General features: G+C 42.7%; 1 protein-coding gene across 2 annotated transcripts in view; it reads left to right on the forward strand.

The window, feature by feature from the left end:
* CRPPA (CDP-L-ribitol pyrophosphorylase A) overlaps positions 1–17,253 on the forward strand; it is a 322,588-nt gene extending 305,335 nt beyond the window's left edge. For both annotated transcript variants that reach the window (XM_029071083.2, XM_039912943.1), the window contains one exon: positions 16,232–17,253. In XM_029071083.2, the coding sequence (XP_028926916.1) occupies positions 16,232–16,330 (99 nt within the window). In that variant the 3' untranslated portion in view covers positions 16,331–17,253. The remainder of the gene's footprint in view (positions 1–16,231) is intronic.
* The last annotated feature ends 384 nt before the right edge of the window (positions 17,254–17,637 follow it).

Raw genomic sequence — 17,637 nt, forward strand, 5'->3', positions numbered from 1 at the left:
CCCGGCATTGCGGGGTGTGTGGGGAGAAAATATAAACTCTAAGAACAAATCACTTTTGGACATAATAAATATTTGTTTTATGCCCACTACATCTGCTTTACAGAACGCTTTGGTTTAGCTAGTATTTGTAGGAAAAAAGTGCTTGCGATTGCTTTTTTTTTTCTGGCTATTACCGGTTCTGGTGTCATTACTCGGTCGTTTTACAAGTTAGATCTTCGGTTATTATTCTTTGTCCGAGGGCTCCGATTCTCTCATCGGTGACCTTGAACATCATGAAACGAATGGACATGGGAGAGATTTATCTGGACAAGGAATCAAACCATGGGCAGACTTTTGATATGTGAATTTGTCAGGTCTGGGTTTCTTTGTTCGATACCACTGGATGTTTTCACTAGCGAGCATTGGTTTTCCTAGGCTAATGAGCTAGTTAGGGAGAAAAAAAAGCAATTATAGCTGATTCTGGAATGAAATCAGTGTGTCTAGTGGGGTAGAGCACAGACTTGGGAGCCAGAAGGTCATGGGATCTAATCCTGGCCCTGCCACCTGTCTGCTGTTTGACTCTGGGGCAAGTCACTTCACTTCTCTGGGCCTCAGTCACGTCCTCTCTAAAATGGGGTTTCAGACTGTGAGCCCCATGTGGGACAGGGACTGTGTCCAACCTGATTTGCCTGTATCCACACCAGAGCTTAATACAGTGCCTGGAAGCTATTTAGCGCTTACCAAAAAAACACAATTTTTATTAATATTGTTAAAAGGTGTCCACCCGTTTGGTAACCCCAAAAAGAGTTTAACTAGATTTGAGAAAGCTTTAAGACAGGGGATAAAGTCAATATTGACTCAGTGCTGGGGGAGAATGATAACACCTCTCTCTCAATTTCCCCATTAGTGTAGCTTTCTTCTTCACACCCCAACTCCTTTCAGCTTTTTAGTAAGATTTGGGGAAAATGGGTATAGGATGGGATTTGGGCTTATTTGTCTTTGCCTTCTAAATTCAATGGGAAAATGATGTATATAATGTTAAGTGTCTTTCAATATTTCTTTCTTTGAGTTCTCCTAGTAGGTAAACTCTCCACCAGGTCGTGAGGTCCATGGGGAATGGATCGTGTTGACCAGCATTATTGCACTCTCTCAAGCATTTAGGACAGTGGTGTTTACAGCGTAAATACCATAGATGGATCGATTCTCCTGATGATCTCACTATTCTACGTCTTTTCTGCTTTTAGGGTCTACAATAACTCTCCTTCTTCTTCTCCTTATTGAGGTATTTGTTATGTCCTGAGTTTGTGCCAGGCACAGTACTAAGCACTGGAGTGGATACAAGCAATTCCAGTTGGACACAATCCTTGTCTCCTCTGAGGCTCCCAGTCTGAATCCCCATTTTACAGATGAATTAACTGAAGCACAGAGAAGTGAAGTGACTGGACCAAGGTCTCACAGCAGACAATTGGCAGAGCCTGGATTAGAACCCACGACCTTCTGACTCGCAGGCTTGTGCTCTATCCACTATGCCAGGCGGCTTCTCTTCCTTATCTTTCCCCGATCTCTAGAGGCTACCCTCTTCGCATCTTCCGTTATGTTTTTTCCCTGGTAAAATCTTCCACCACCCCACCTTCAAAGTCGTATTAAAATCTCATCGGCACCAAAACCTCATTTCCCCCAATTTCTCTCCCCTCTGTGTCACCCATGCACTGGGGTCTCCACCTTTTAAACACCTTGTGGGCAGGGAACAAGTCCACCAACTCTGTTGTATTGTGCTTTCCCAATACAGTGGGAAATTGGTACAGTGCTCTGCATACAATAAACGCTCGATAAATATCACTACCTGATATTCACCCCACTGTCAGGTATGTATTCGTAATCTATTGTAATGTCTGTCTCCCCCTTTAGATTGTAAGCTCCTTGTGGACAGAAAACATGTCTTCCAACTCTGTTGTCTTGTGCTCTCCCAAGTGATTAGTACGGTACTCTGCACATAGCAAGTGGGCGATAAATACCAATCAGTCAACTGCATTTATTGACCGCTTACAGTGTGCCAAACACTGTAAAAGGAGGTGATTGGTTTTGTATCTCTTAATAATGTTGGTATTTGTTAAGTGCTTACTATGTGCAGAGCACTGTTCTAAGTGCTGGGGTAGATACAGCGTTGGCCCACGTGAGGCTCACAGTTAATCCCCATTTTACAGATGATGTAACTGAGGCACCTAGAAGTTAAGTGACTTACCCACAGTCACACAGCTGACAAGTGGCAGAGCGGCGATTCGAACCCATGACCTCTGACTCCCAAGCCCGGGCTCTTTCCACTGAGCCACGCTGCTTCTCTTTGCTTTTATCATTTGCATCTCTGCTCTTACTCTTTTTAGCCGCTTTTGATTTGGCAATTTAGGACCTTGTGTCTACTCGGTTAGATGACAATCTCTTTTGAATAAATAATAATAATAAAAATATCTGTTAAGCGCTTACCATGTGCCAAGCGCTGTATCAAACTCTGGAGTAGATACAAGATCATGGACTCAGATGCAGCCTCTGTTCCACATTGGGTTCCCAGTCTCTACATAGGAGGGCATGGGTGTTTAATCCCCATTTAACAGATGAGGAAACTGAGACACAGAGAAGTTAAGTGACTTGACCAGTGTCACAAAGCAGACAGTTGGCAGAGCCAGGATTAGAACCCAGATACCCTAACTCCTAGGCCCCCGCTCTTTCCATTTGGCTAACCAGCTTCTCGTGAGGTCGGGGACTGTACCATTTCTTTCTTTTGTGTGTTCTTAAGTACTGGATACAGTGCTTTACACACTACAGGATTTCAATAAATGTGATTGATGGTGATGAAGTGAAACTAGACCTCAGGTGAGCATTTGTCCACAATCTCCACTCTTTCCCAACCCCAGTGGGAATGGGTTTTAGTGCACACTACAAATAGTGCGTACTACAGTGAGATGCTGCCTGGCCTAGGTGAAGGAACGGAGTCAGAGGACCTGGGTTCTAATCTTGTCTCTGCTGTGTGAGTTTGGGCATGGCATTAAACGTCTTTGTGCACCAGTTACCTTATCCATCAATGGAATTCAATCGGTGATATTTATTGAAATCTTACCATGTGCAGAACACTGTGCGAAGTGCTTGGGAAAGTACACCTCCACGTTCCCCTCTCACAAGGAGCTTACAGTCTCATCTATAAAATTGGGATTAAATCCTACTCTCTCCTATTTAGGCTGGAAGCCCACGTGGGACAGGGACTGTGTCCAACAGGATTTGCTGTATCCACTCCAGCGCTAAGTATTCATTCATTCATTCATTCATCATTCGTATTTATTGAGCACTTACTGTGTGCAGAGCACTGTAATAAGCCCTTGGAATGTACAGTTTGGCAACTACTTAATACAGTGCCTGTCCCTTAGCAAGGACTTAACAAATTCCATAATTATTGATATTATCTGCAGGATTCATCTTCTACTTTGTAACACCATGTTACCTAAACTTATCTTGTGCCAATGACTGCCACTAAATTTTTTTTATGTATTTTTTTTTTTTTAATGCTGCAACTGGTTTGGCAAAGTAGAGGGTGAAGTATGTTAGTGTCTGAGCTAACTGGTACTCTTGCTTAGCGTTACAGTTGGCATCAAAACTCGAGATGCTATGAATTTGTTTGAATTTGCAGGAAGTTAATAACTGAAGAAAGAACACTAAATGAAAGAACAATGAGGAAAGACAGCCAAATTTATTCTGAATGACCTCAAATCTAGCTGATCTTGTAAATTATGTGAATTCACCTCTGTAAGATCACCAAGCGCCACAGTATTTGAATACCCATATCATGGGTTAGTTTCAAAACTTTTTAAAACAACTTAACACTGACTCCCAGATCCAGCCCTATCTTCAAAGGAAGGAAGAATCTCGCTTCAGCCAGTACACACTGAGAAAAGTTTAGAGGAAGTTTTAGAAATGAAAGAGTTTTTCTTGCCAGATTCTAACCAGAAGGTCTGAATGACTCAAAGATGCCCTGAAAACTCTAAGGATGACTTAATAGTAGGGAAGATGAAATGTCTCAACAGAAATGTATTCAGATTAATTAGTCCTTTTCCAAAAACCCAATCAGGGTGGTGTATCATTGTCAGAGGCTGGTAATTGCCCCAGTCAGTGCCACTGTTGGGGAATTCTGCTGGAAGAGCCAATTGGACAAAATCAGTTGATGCTAATGATATTCTTCATTATTTTTTACAACGATCCAATTGAAAGGTTACTTAGAGCCATAATAAGGAATTATGCTTTTTTGTGTGTGGCACAGATGTAGAGATTTCAATTGAGCGAACATTTATAATAGAAATTTCTTCATTTAGGTGATCTTTTTTCTTGTATATACAAGAAGAAAGAAGATAACGTGGTAGAGAGCCTGGGAGGAAAAATCTCACTGGGAGAATAACAGATTGTAAACACCTTAAAGGCAGGGATTGTTTAATAATAATAATGATAATAATAATAGTAGTAGTAGTAGTATTTGTTAAGCGCTTACTATGTGCCAAACACTGTTCTAAGCACTGGTACAAGGTTGTCATGTGGGGCTCACAGTCTTAATCCCCATTTTTTACAGATGATGTTACTGAGGCACAGAGAAGTGACGTGCCCAAAGTCACACAGCTGACAAGTGGCAGAGCTGGGATTAGAACCCATGACCTCTGACTCCCAAGCCTCAGCTCTTCCCACCGGGCCACACTGCTTCTCTGTTTCTACCTATTCTGTCGTCTTTCTCCCAGGAACTTAGCACAGGGCTCTGGATCTAATAAATGTTCAATAAATACCGTTGTTTGATTGATTGGCTCAGTTACTCCAAATGGCCCCCATTTCTGTATGCTTCCGTGATCCAGAGGATAGTAGTGGATTTGGGTTTTTGACTCTGATGTGGCTCGTCTACATGAATTATTTTCCAATGGCTTCTGGTCTCCACTAACATCCAGATACAGTCTTTTCACCCCATATTTCTCAATGAAACAGGCTTCTTTTCAGAGGGCATATTGTATTGTTCAGTGAACCATCTGCTGGAAGAATGGAGATTTCTAAATGGTTTCCTTTTACGTTATTCATAAGGATTTGGTTTACAATGGCGTCATTATGTTTCCTGCTATTCTTTAAGACCTTACTCTATACACACAGAATATATCATAGTTAAAGACTCAGAAAGACCAATGTCTATGCTCTGGCATTTCCCAGCACAAGAAGTCATAAAGGCGTACAGTATTGCATTATATATTTACAGTAACATAGAAAACAAAATTGTATTCAGTATATTTCACTTCTTTGCATTGCTAGATGGTGATATGCTTGAAATAATTTTTCTAGGCAAAGGAGAATTCTGAAAAAAAAATAAAGGAAAGGGGGTTAGGAAATCAGAAGTAAATTGAGCTTGAATTTTTTCTTTGAGAGAGAGAATTACAGACCTTTGTACAGATGCCAATTTGTGAAATCGCAACTTTTCCTTGTTATTTTTTTACTGCACCTGAAGTTTACCAGAACGAACCCCTCAGTTCTGGATGGGATTCCGTTCGGTATTTCTTAAATTCCTGGAGACTTCTCTCTGGCCACTTGGTATCCAGCCTACGGGGAAAAATTTCAGAGGAAAGAATTCCTCGTTGTATATCTGGGTTAGAAACCAAGTGGCCTCTGGGGGCCCGCATGGATCCTGACTTCGGAGACACACGTGATCATGAGGGTAGCGTGTCGGACGCGTAGTTCAACCTAATGAGGTCTCGTGGAACATTTCACCTCTACGGCATTCAGGCAGCTCACTCCCCATTTCTTATACTTTGCCTCTCCTACTCATTCCTCTCCCACGCTTCGCTCCTCTCAAGCCAACTTACTCACTGTGACTGGTTCTCATCTCGTTCGCCATCAACCTCTTTTTCACGCCCACCCACCTGCCTGGAATTCTTTGCCCCTTCATATCCGCCAGCCATTGTTCCTCAAATCTTTAAAGCCTTTCTGAAATCACATCTCCTCCGGGAAACCTTCCCTAATTAGTCTTTCACCTCCCTCCCTTCTCCTCTCCCCCACCCACGGCCACTTCGGCATTTCCAGCATGACCTAGCGGATAGAGCATGGGCCTGGGAGTTAGAAGGTCAAGGGTTCTAATCGCAGCTCTGCCACTTGTCTGCTGTGTGACCTTGGGCAAGCCACTTCACTTCTCTATGCCTCAGTTCCCTCATCTGTAAATGGGGATTTAGACTATGAGCCCGATGTGGGACAGAGATTGTGCCCAACCTGATTTGCCTGTGTTCTCCCCTAGTGCTTAGTATGGTGCCTGACACATAGTAAGTGATTAACAAATACCACAAGTATTGTTATCAGCATTATTTCCACGTCATCTAAGCACTTGGATACTCCCTCCATCCCTCCCTTCTCCCCCAGCCACACTTATTTACCACTTTTTAAACTCTGCCACTTGCCCTACCTGTCTTCCCTGCTAGATTGTAATTCCTTGAGGGCAGGAATTGCATCTGCTAAATCTCTTGAACTCCTATTCATTCAATCGTTCAATCGTATTTATTGAGCGCTTACTGCGTGTAGAGCACTGTACTAAGCACTTGGGAGAGAGTAACGTAACAACAAACAGATGCATTCCTGCCCACAATGAGCTTACAGTCTGGAGAGCTTACAGTCTAGGGTGTTGTACCTAGAGTAAGTACTCAACAAATACCACTGATGATCGATAGGGATGTCTGTCTAATTCCTCCTGAACCTAGAGCGTTTCTCAGGTGAGGTCCTCTGCCCCTGACTTCCTGCTCCCTCCACGTCCCCCTCACCCATCTCCAGAGTCTTTGTATTCTCTCCCAAACCCGTCTGAACACGAGGGCCACTTCCCAGCTTCAGAACTCGTGGCGGGAGCCGTGGCAGATGGCATCAGGGCATTTATAAAAATGGCAGTCATAAAGACAGAAAGTGCTGTGCCTTTTCGAGTCGGAGCTGCTGGAAACCAGACTGTCCCATCAAAATCTGCATAAATGAGTCACCCTAATAATAATGATAATACTTATTACTACTGTTCTTATTATAGCATTTGTTAGGCACTTAATGTTGGTATTTGTTAAGCGCTTACTATGTGCAGAGCACTGTTCTAAGCGCCGGGGTAGATACAGGGTCATCGGGTTGTCCCACGTGAGGCTCACAGTCTTCATCCCCATTTCACAGGTGAGGCACAGAGAAGTGAAGTGACTTGCCCACAGTCACACAGCTGACAAATGGCAGAGGCGGGATTCGAACCCACGATCTCTGACTCCCAAGCCCGTGCTCTTTCCATTGAGTCACACTGACTTACCACTGACTTACTTGGCACTTACTACATGCCAGGCACTATAATAAGTGCTGGGGTGAATACAAGCAAATCGGGATGGATACAGTCCCTGTCCCATGTGGGGCTCACAGTCTCAATCCCCATTTTGCAGTTGAGGTAACTGAGGCACAGAGAAGTGAAGTGATTTGCCCAAGGTCACACAGCAGATGTGGTAGAGAGGGGATTAGAACCCATGACCTTCTGACTCTCAGGCCCATGCTCTATCCACTAAGCCCTGCAGCTTCTACATTATTAGTTAGAAGAGATTAACTGGAGAATGAGAAAACTACACAGCGTTGCTCCTCATCATTGCCATTATCACCGTCAACAGCAATGCCTATTCTGTGCAAAGCACTGTACTAAATGTAGAGTGAAAGTAAAAGAATAATAAGATATGTTCCCTCGAACAAGGGAGTCGGCCCAAGCCACAAACGTGATCGTGGCCATGAATTCACTTCTGAATTCCCCATGAGCACATTGATGCTAATTGTACATGGTAGGTGATGGAGAAATATCCGATTCTGACAGTTTGCTACTTCAAAACAATAATAATAATAATAAGGTCGGTGTTCGTTAGGCGCTTACTATGTGCCGAGCACTGTTCTAAGCGCTGGGGTAGACACAGGGGAATCAGGTTGTCCCACGTGGGGCTCACAGACTTAATCCCCATTTTACAGATGAGGTAACTGAGGCACTGAGAAGTGAAGTGACTCGCCCAAAGTCACACAGCTGACAAGTGGCAGAACCGGGATTCAAACCCATGACCTCTGACTCCAAAGCCCGTGCTCTTTCCACTGAGCCACGCTGCTTCTCTAGATTTAGATTTCAGATTTAGAGCCAGATTTAGAACCAGATTTAGATTTCAACCCGAGGTCACTAAAGCAACCCATCTGAGGAACTTCGAAAGTGGATAAAAGCTATTTTGTATTAGCAGTTTGATTTGTGTCCTTCCAGTGTTGCAACCCGGTTTCTAAGAAGTTATTCAGGATTTTAATGAGAAATTTTTCCATTCTGGTTAGTTTGAAGTGCACAAATTATTTTATTTTTCTGTTTAATTTGATTCCCATTATTGGTTCCTAACATCTAAATCAGAGAAGGAGACACCCCCAGGACCTACTAAATGATTTTCATAACTGTTTTGTTAGGGCTTTTGTGCAAGACTGGAAAGTTTGAACAATTCAAAAAATATTTTGAGCTCATATTCAGACTCTCAGAAGCACGTAGAGTGAGATTCTTTGAGAACATGTAGAATGTTTGAATCTCGCTGATAGTTTTTGTTAATAGAGTAGGTGAAAATGAGTTAAGTCTACCTAGTTTTTGCTACTCTGGAAATTTCTAAGTATGTGCTGGTTTCTGGTCAGAGTGTTATTCTTTTGAGTATCAATTTGGGTTAGATATTTTTTCCCTTTCTGGTAATATGTTTGCCATCATTTCTAAGTGACTGAGAAAGGCAGTGAATGCCGTACAGTATTTTAGACTAGATGCTGTGTTATGTGGGTTTCGCGTTTTAATAACGTTTACATTGTTTCTGAGTTCTTTCTCTTCCAATTTATATCGATATGAAGTCAGACCAGGTTTTTTCCACTTGTTAGGGAGATGTGGTCAATGGAGTGGTGCCGTCAGTACTGGCTCACGGTTTAGATTTTGTTTAAGAAAGAAGTAAAAGCAGGTTTTGGAACATCTTATACTAATAGAGTCATTTTCGTGATTTGTTAAACAGCGAATATAGTTTCTCACCGCGGATTGGCAATTATTCCTGGGCCGAATTCACAGTTCGAACGTTGCAGCTGGTGGGTAGGAATGAGAGGGAAACTGAAGTCTTTGTATGGCATGCTCATGTAAGAGCAAATAGTAAATTAGCTGCCTAAAGAGTGAGAATTAAATTAAAATGTTCAATTTTTTGGAACATTTGTCTATGCAGGCAGGGGGTGCTAGCTGTGTGGCTTTTTTAACGGGATGTCTTAATCTTGAAGTTAGTCACAATTTTCCACAAAGATTTTGCAGCATTTGGATACCAGAGAAAGTGGGAAAACCACTCACATATCCTGCTCATCAATCAACAGTATTTACTGAGCATGTCCTTTCTGTAGATCACTGTACTAAGGGGAAGAATTTGATAGTTATTAGACATAATAATGATTATGGTATTTGTTAAGCGCTTACTATGTGCAAAGCACTGTTCTAAGCACTGGGGTTGATACAAGGTAATCAGGCTGTCCCGCGTGGGGCTCACAGTCTTAATCCTCATTTTACAGATGAGGTAACTGAGGCACAGAGAAGTTAAGAAGTGACTTGCCCAAAGTCACACAGCTGACAAGTGGTGGAGCCAGGCTTAGAACCCGTGATGTCTGACTCCCACGTCTGTGCTCTTTCCACTAAGCTACGCTGCTTCTCGTGATCCCTGCCCTCGAGTAGCAGAATTTCTCATCTTCCCATCCAAATCTTGCCCTCCTCGAGAGTTTCCCATCACTGTAGACAACACCACGATTATCTCTGCTTCACGTTGACATTATCCTCAGCTCTTCTCTCCTTCAAACCACCTATTCAGTCTGTCACCAAATCCGGTCGGGTCTACCTTCACGACATCTCTACAGTCTGCCCTTTCCGCTACGTCCAATCTGCTTCCGCACTGATCCGGGTACTTATCATGTTCCCCCTTGACTACTGCATCATTCTCCTCCCTAACCTCCCTTCCTCCTGTCTCTCGCCTCTCCAGTCCATACTTCACTCTAATAGCTAGATCATTTTTCTAAAGAACCATTCAGTTCACGTATCCCCACTCTTCAACAACCTCCAGTCTTTGGACAGTCATCTCTGCATCAAAAACTCCTTACACATTTCCTTTAAGGTACTCAATCAGCCAGTCCCCTCCTCTCTTACTTCCCTTCTTTCCTACTATAACCCAGCCCGTACACTTTGCCCCTCTAGTCCCACGCTACTCACTGTACCCTACTCCCGTCTCATCATAGAGCTTAGGCCTGGGAGTTCAGAAGGATCTGGGTTCTAATCATGGCTCTTCCAATTGCTTGCTGTGTGACCATGGGCAAATCACTTAACTTCTCTGTGCCTCAGCTTCCTCAACTATAAAATGGGGATGCCTGTTCTCTCTCCTACTTAGACTCCAAGCCCCGTGCGGGACATTCATTCATTCAATAGTATTTATTGAGTGCTTACTTTGTGCAGAGCACTGTACTAAGCGCTTGGAATATACAATTCGGCAACAGATAGAGATAATCCCTGCCAGGGGTCTGTGTCTGAACTAATTAATGTGTACCCATCCCAGCGTTTAGAACAGTATTCGACACATAGTAAGTGAGTAAAAAAATACCATTAATAAAAAAGAATCGATCTCTATTTCTACTTTTACAGTGTTTGTAGCGAGTACACACAGCTTCCATCTTTTTAGGGGGTAATGCTGTTGCTTGCTTATCTTGTTAACCATCTGAAGCTGGCTTTTTTTTTTTTAATGGTGTTTGTTAAGCGCTTAACTGTCTGCCAAACACCACTAAGAGCTGGGATAGGTACACTCTAATCAGGTTGGACACAGTCTATACCCTCCATGAGGCTCACAGTCTTAATCCTCATTTTATAGATGCACAGCAAAGTTAAGTGACTTGTCCAAGGTCACACAGCAGGCAAGTGGCAGAGCTGGGATTAGAATTCAGGTCCTCTGCCTTTCTTCATCAAGTAGTGAAAAACCAATTGAAGATGAGATGGAGAAGAGCCTTAAAAACTACTTCTTCTAGGCCATATCACAGGCATCATTTTCATTTGGGACTTTTCTGCTTCTGTTTTCAAGTGCATGTACTTTTAAAAGAAAAAAAAAAAACACAAAAATACACTGGCCCAATTTTGTATCCTCTGCTCAGAGAAAGTTCCCTCTGGAAAATGTTCCTTTAATCATTCCTTTACACTATTAAAATTAAATCCTTTCATTACTGGCCAAAGAAAGAGTTTTTGCAGGAGACTCCCTCCATGTCAAAAAACAAAAGCCATGAATAGGATAAGGGCGTGGACACTTGTTCTGTTCACACTGGCTCAGTCTTTGAAAGGAGACAAACCTCGGGTTCAGACAAACTATGAAATGCTTTGGCTTTGGCATGTGAAAATTGCCTGGAGAATGAATTCCTTTCTCTTGAGGTTCTTGCTGATGAGGAGAAACAATCCCTCCTTGCTTCATGCCTTAGGAAGAGGACATCAGGACACTGTGGAGTATCTTTCAAGTCACCAAATGGTGCAGTGAGCTAGTAGGAATAGTAGAAGGGTCACTGTGGAAGATCGATTGGTTAATCAAACAATCATATTTATTGAGTTCCAAGGATTTGCAGGACACTGAACGAATGACATGGGAAGGTACAACAGAATTTCATGAAATGATCCATACCCCATGGACAGTTTTCTTATGAGCGAACTTGGATTCTTCCTCTTGGAACAGTGGGAGTTCAAGGCAGTTGTATAAGCACTCCAATTGTTAAGCTATCAATCAATGGTACTTTAATAGGTTAAGTCTTTTAAAAATAATAATAATAATGGTATTTGTTAAGCTCTTACTATGTGCCAATTTGTACATTCCAAGTGCTTAGTACAGTGCTCTGCACATAGTAAGCACTCAATAAATACTCAATAAATGAATGAATAGGTTCAAGATAACCAGGTCTCATACAGGCTCAATGTCTAAGTATTATTATCGTTATTTTTTATAATCATTAGGTTTGTTAAGCACTTGTTATGTGTCAAGCACCCTTCTAAGTGCTGGGGTAGATGCAAGTTAGTCAGGTTGGACACAGTCCCTTTCCCACGTGGGATTCACAGAGTAAGTAGGAGGGAAATTGCTACGGAATTCCCATTTTACAGATGATGTAACTTTGGCAGAGAGAAGTTAAGTGACTTACCCAGGGTCACATAGCAGGCAAACGTTGGAGCCAGCATTAGAACCCAGGTCCTCCGACTCCCAGGCCTGTGTTCTCCCCACCAGTCTAAGTTTTCAATCTTATATTTTGCTTCACAATTTTCTCACTCACTGCCTATGAAAACAAGGGGAACGTAGGCTTGTGGCTCTTGGGATTCATTGCATTTCTGCAAGCGTTTCCATTACCCTTCAGATTCCCTGAAGTGATACCATGTCTATCAACTCTGTTATACTGTTAAACTCCCAAGAGGCAAATACAGTGTTCTGCAAAGAGTAAGTGCTTAATAAGTAGCATTGATTGATTGGTACCCTCTCCAGGAATAAATTTACTCAGGGAAGAAGGAGAATGAGGAAGGGAATGGGGGATGTTGGAAGGGCTTTCCAGCAAAGTTTCAGCATAGCTTATATTTCACCAAATCCACTGAGGAAGGAAGATATTGCATCAATAACTTGTCATTTCCATAGGTTGCACCAAACTATGCCACCCTATTCTTTCCTGATTAGAAACTCAAGTGGTTCCGTTTGAAGCAAAAACATGTACAGATTTGAATTATCATAGGAAGAGCAAGCAGGATTGATTATGAGGTGGGAAGAAGTCTCATATCCCATTTTTTATAGCAGATTATTCCCATTGCCATCAGAGAACTAATTTTTCTTCTATCTCTCTAGAGCATGTGTTTGGGAGTCAGAGGACCTGGGCTCTGATCCTGGCTCTGCCACCTGTTTGCTGGGGGGCCTTGGGCTTCACTTCTCTGGGCCTGTTTTCTCATCTGTGAAATGGGGAATAAGACTGTGAGCCCCATCGGGGAGAGGGTGTCCAACAAAATTTGCTTGTTTCTGCCCCGGCGCTTAATACAGTGCCTGGCATAAAGTAAGTACTTAACAATGACCACAATGATTGCTGTTGTAGTTGTTATTATCATTATTATTTCCCTTAAAAAAAAAAGTCTCAGGTTTGGTATCATGTGGGATTCTACTGAGAATAATCCTGGCAGATTGGTCTTCTCTCCTGTAAAAAGCAAAAAGCAAATCAATCAAAACTCCAATATCCTGGCATTTAGAGAAAGGGCAACATTGCGGTTACCATATGCTATTTTCATGCCAGGCCATTAGAGAAGAGACAAGGTCCTTTCAGGCAAAGTACTTCAGGACTTCATTGACTATATTATTATTAATAATGATAATAATAGTAGTACTTAAGTGTCTATGTGTCAAGCTCTGTAGCAAGTGCTGGGTTGGATACAAGCTAATCAGGTTGGACACAGTCCCTGTCCCATGTGGGGCTCACAGTCTTAATCTCCATTTTACAGATGAGATAACTGAGGCACACAGAAGTGAAGTGACTTGCCCAAGGTCACACAACAGACAAGTGGCACCCGGGATTAGAACCCAGGTCCTTCTGACTTCTAGGCCCTTGCTCTATCTATTAGGCCATGCTGCTTCCCCATTGATATGGGTAACATTCTTTACTTAGCTCTCTCTGGTGTGGTTCAATACCTCTGAAATCTGATGGGAATGGAACTTGCAATATTTACTCCAGGAATTTTGCCTGGAATCTTATTTGCATTGCAGTAAAACCAGGCGGCACAGGCCCACATTCCAATAATAATAATGTTGGGATTCGTTAAGCGCTTATTATGTGCAGAGCACTGTTCTAAGCGCTGGGGTAGATACAGGGTATCAGATTGTCCCACGTGAGGCTCACAGTTAATCCCCATTTTACAGATGAGGGAACTGAGGCACCGAGAAGTGAAGTGACTCGCCCACAGTCACCCAGCTGACAAGTGGCAGAGCCGGGAGTCGAACCCATGACCTCTGACTCCGAAGTCCAGGCTCTTTCCACTGAGCCACGTTGCTTCCCACAATGTCTTAATAATATCTTCCAGGCTCTTCATTTTTTCCCATATATACCACCAGACTCAGTAAAAGAACCTTTAAGGGAAACACCAATGTGACGCTGATGATAGGTAGGACCATTTATCATATTGGAGTAGATTGAAAGCTCCTTCTGGGCAGGGAATGTGTCTTGGTCTTCGCTACTTTCCAAATGCTTAGAGCAGTATATTGCATTCAGTACTTTGGGTGAAGCAGGGTCTGTGTCCTATCCAATTATTTTGTGTCTATCTACCTCAGCACTTAGCAGAGTATTTAAATTACCATCATTATCAGTAGGCAGTCCATCAATGCCAATACTATTACAAGCAAAATGCTTGGATAAAGACTATCACTTTTACATGGGTCTAATGTGGCGTAATAATAATAATAATGCTGGTATTTGTTAAGCGCTTACTATGTGCCGAGCACTGTTCTAAGCGCTGGAGTAGATACAAGGTAGTCAGGGTGTCCCATGTGGGGCTCACAGTCATAATCCCCATTTTACAGATGAGGTAACTGAGGCACAGAGAAGTTAAGTGACTTGCCCAAAGTCACACAGCTGATGAGTGGCAGAGCTGAGATTAGAACTCACAACCTCTGACTCCCAAGCCCGTGTTCTTTCCACTAAACCATGCTGCTTCTCTAGCCACGCTGCTTCTCTAGTGGATAGAGCATGCTTATCAAGTGGATAGTGGCGTAGTGGATAGAGCATGGATCCGGGAGTTAGAAATCATGAATTCTGATCCCGACTCTGCCACTTGTTTACATGTGATATTAGGCAAGTCACTTCACTTCTCTGTGCCGCAGGTACCTCACCTGGAGAAGCAGTGTGCCTTAGTGGCAAAAGCATGGGCTTGGGAGGTAGAGGCCGTGGGTTCTAATCCTGCCTCTGCTACTTGTCAGCTCTGTGGTTTTGGGCAAGTCACTTAACTTCTCTGTGCCTCAGTTACCTCATCTGTAAAATGGGGATTAAGGCAATGAGCCCCATGTAGGACAACCTGATTATCTTGTATAATAATGTTGTATTCGTTAAGTGCTTACTGTGTGCCGAGCACTGTTCTAAGCGCTGGGGTAGACATAGGGGACTCAGGTTGTCCCACGTGGGGCTCACAGTCTTAATCCCCATTTTACAGATGAGGGAACTGAGGCACAGAGAAGTTAAGTGACTTGCCCACAATCACACAGCCGACAAGTGGCAGAGCTGGGATTCAAACTCATGAGCCCTGACTCCAAAGCCCGTGTTCTTTCTATTGAGCCACGCTGCTTGTATCTATCCCAGCGCTTAGATCAGTGCTGGGTACATAGTAAGCACTTAACAAATACCACTTTTATCATGAATATTATCTGTAAAATGGGGATTGGGACTATGAGCCCCTTGTGGGACAGAGGGTTTGTCCAACCCTATTTGTTTGTACCCACCCAGTGCTTAGTACAGTGGCTGGCACAATGTAAGCGCTCAAGAAATACCACAAAGATTACTGCAGGCAACCCCTGCCAAAAGCCAATAATGTTGTCATCGTGATTGAAACCAACATCTAGGAAAACCTGTCCCCAAGGGCTCATTTTGCGAAGAGGATTATATTTTTTGACTCATTTGCAATATTCATAATGGAATTGCCTCTCTCCGCAGTCTGTGCTTTACAATTAATACCCACTCCTTTCTTTCCCACCCTGGTATTCCAGCCTTTGGGAGGAACCCAAGAGATGCAGGACTTAAGCGACACAGAAATCAATCAATCGATCAACCTTATTTATTGAGCACTTACTGTGTGCAGAGCACTGTACTAAGTGCTTAGGAGAGTACAGTATAACAGCGCCGATAGACACGTCCCCTGCCCACAACCAACTCATAGTCTAGAGCTTTTATAACGCGTGGCCTTGGGTATTGCATCGCCAGAACCAAAACACCTCTGACGGAGTAGGTCAGTTGTCATTATCCAGGGCTATTGGCTTAGGGCCTGTTTCCCATTTGCTGCTGGAAGCTACATCGGCTCAGACATCCCAGAGATCCCACATCAGCGAACACCCAGCCAAAGCAGCCACGAGACCGGCAAATCTCTTTGGGTGGTTTGATTGTGAATTTAAGCCCGTCTAAAGCATCTTCCTTCTATATTTGCTCTCCTTTCCAGGGTCAGCTGCAGGAGACGGTGAAACGAGGGGCCGCCATCATTGCCGGATTAATACAGGACCGAAATTCTAGGCTGATCGGACAGCTGTTGGTAGCATGACACCTGCCAGATAATTGAAGGATGAGGGAGGGTTAGTGCTTTGGAGCTAAGCTTGTGCTGATATATTTTTTTTTTTTTTTTTGCTGGTTTGTCTCTTCCCGAATAGCCTGCACAGCTAAAAATCTTTCCATGAGCTTCTTTTTACTCTACGGGTTCAGGGTTCATAGAATTCAGAGGCTAATCCGTGCTCATTTCCAGAAATGGGAAGTTTAAGATGGGAATCATTTAAATCAGAAAAATGGACCCACACCACCACTGATCGAAAGTGTGCGTGTTTGGGGGACTTTCACACCCCAAAGGCACAAAAGATATCTGTTCTCTCAAATAAATTTAATGATACTAAGCCCAACAGGTAGCTTCTGTGTTTACGGTACGATTGAATGAATGAATGAATGAATGAATGAATACAAGCTTCTGCTATCCATTCTCTAATCAAAAAAGCTTAATCACATTGGGAAATTGGTCTAAAGTTCAAAGCTGGGCTTTTTCACTTCAATATGCTGCTTTTCTGGTTCTTGTAATTAGCAAATGGGATTTGTGCTTTTTTTCCCCCAAAGATGAGGTAACGCTTACTCTTGCACTAAAGGGTTTTTTGTGCCTTAAAGGAAGGATGAGAGAGAAGAGGAAATGACACTTTTTAGATTTGAACTTCTATAGCATTGCAGGGAGTAAATATGGTGTGAGGTGTCTTTTGCACCCGAAGAGTGATGTAGCCCGTTTTCATATTCTTCTGTTGCCGGTTCCTTTTTAAATTCTCAGCTTTTTCTCCAGATTTGAAAAGTCACCTCATCTTCTGAAATTATTAATGTATCTCTGGGGTTTACTGAATTCTGTTAATAGGAGGAAGCTTTACCTTGACCTTGTTTTTCCAAAAGCATTCATAAAAGCAAATCTTACATTAAAAATCTCAAAACCCAAACACAGTTTTACTGTTTTTCAGATTATTCTCAGCCGGCTCCTCATTTCCTCATCATACACATTATGTTTCATCTGATCTCTCCCTTAACAATTCCGTATTTCTCCATGCCCATGAAACATTCATGCCGATTGCAGTTCATGATTCTTGGTTTTAAAAGTATCATATTGTCCTTCTTTAAATATTTACAACCTCATTATGTTCACCCAATTCATTAATGATTCTGACACTTATGAAACACTTATTAGATTCCAAGCACTGTATTAAATCCTGGGGTCAAAACAAGATAATCAGATGAGACCTAGTGTCCGTTGTACATGGGGCTCACAAGCTGAAGTGGAGAGGAAGCAATCCTTTCCCACAGGAGCTTACAGTCCCATTGGGTGCAATG

Source organism: Ornithorhynchus anatinus, chromosome 8, assembly GCF_004115215.2.
Source record: "Ornithorhynchus anatinus isolate Pmale09 chromosome 8, mOrnAna1.pri.v4, whole genome shotgun sequence".
Taxonomy (NCBI): Eukaryota; Metazoa; Chordata; class Mammalia; order Monotremata; family Ornithorhynchidae; genus Ornithorhynchus; species Ornithorhynchus anatinus.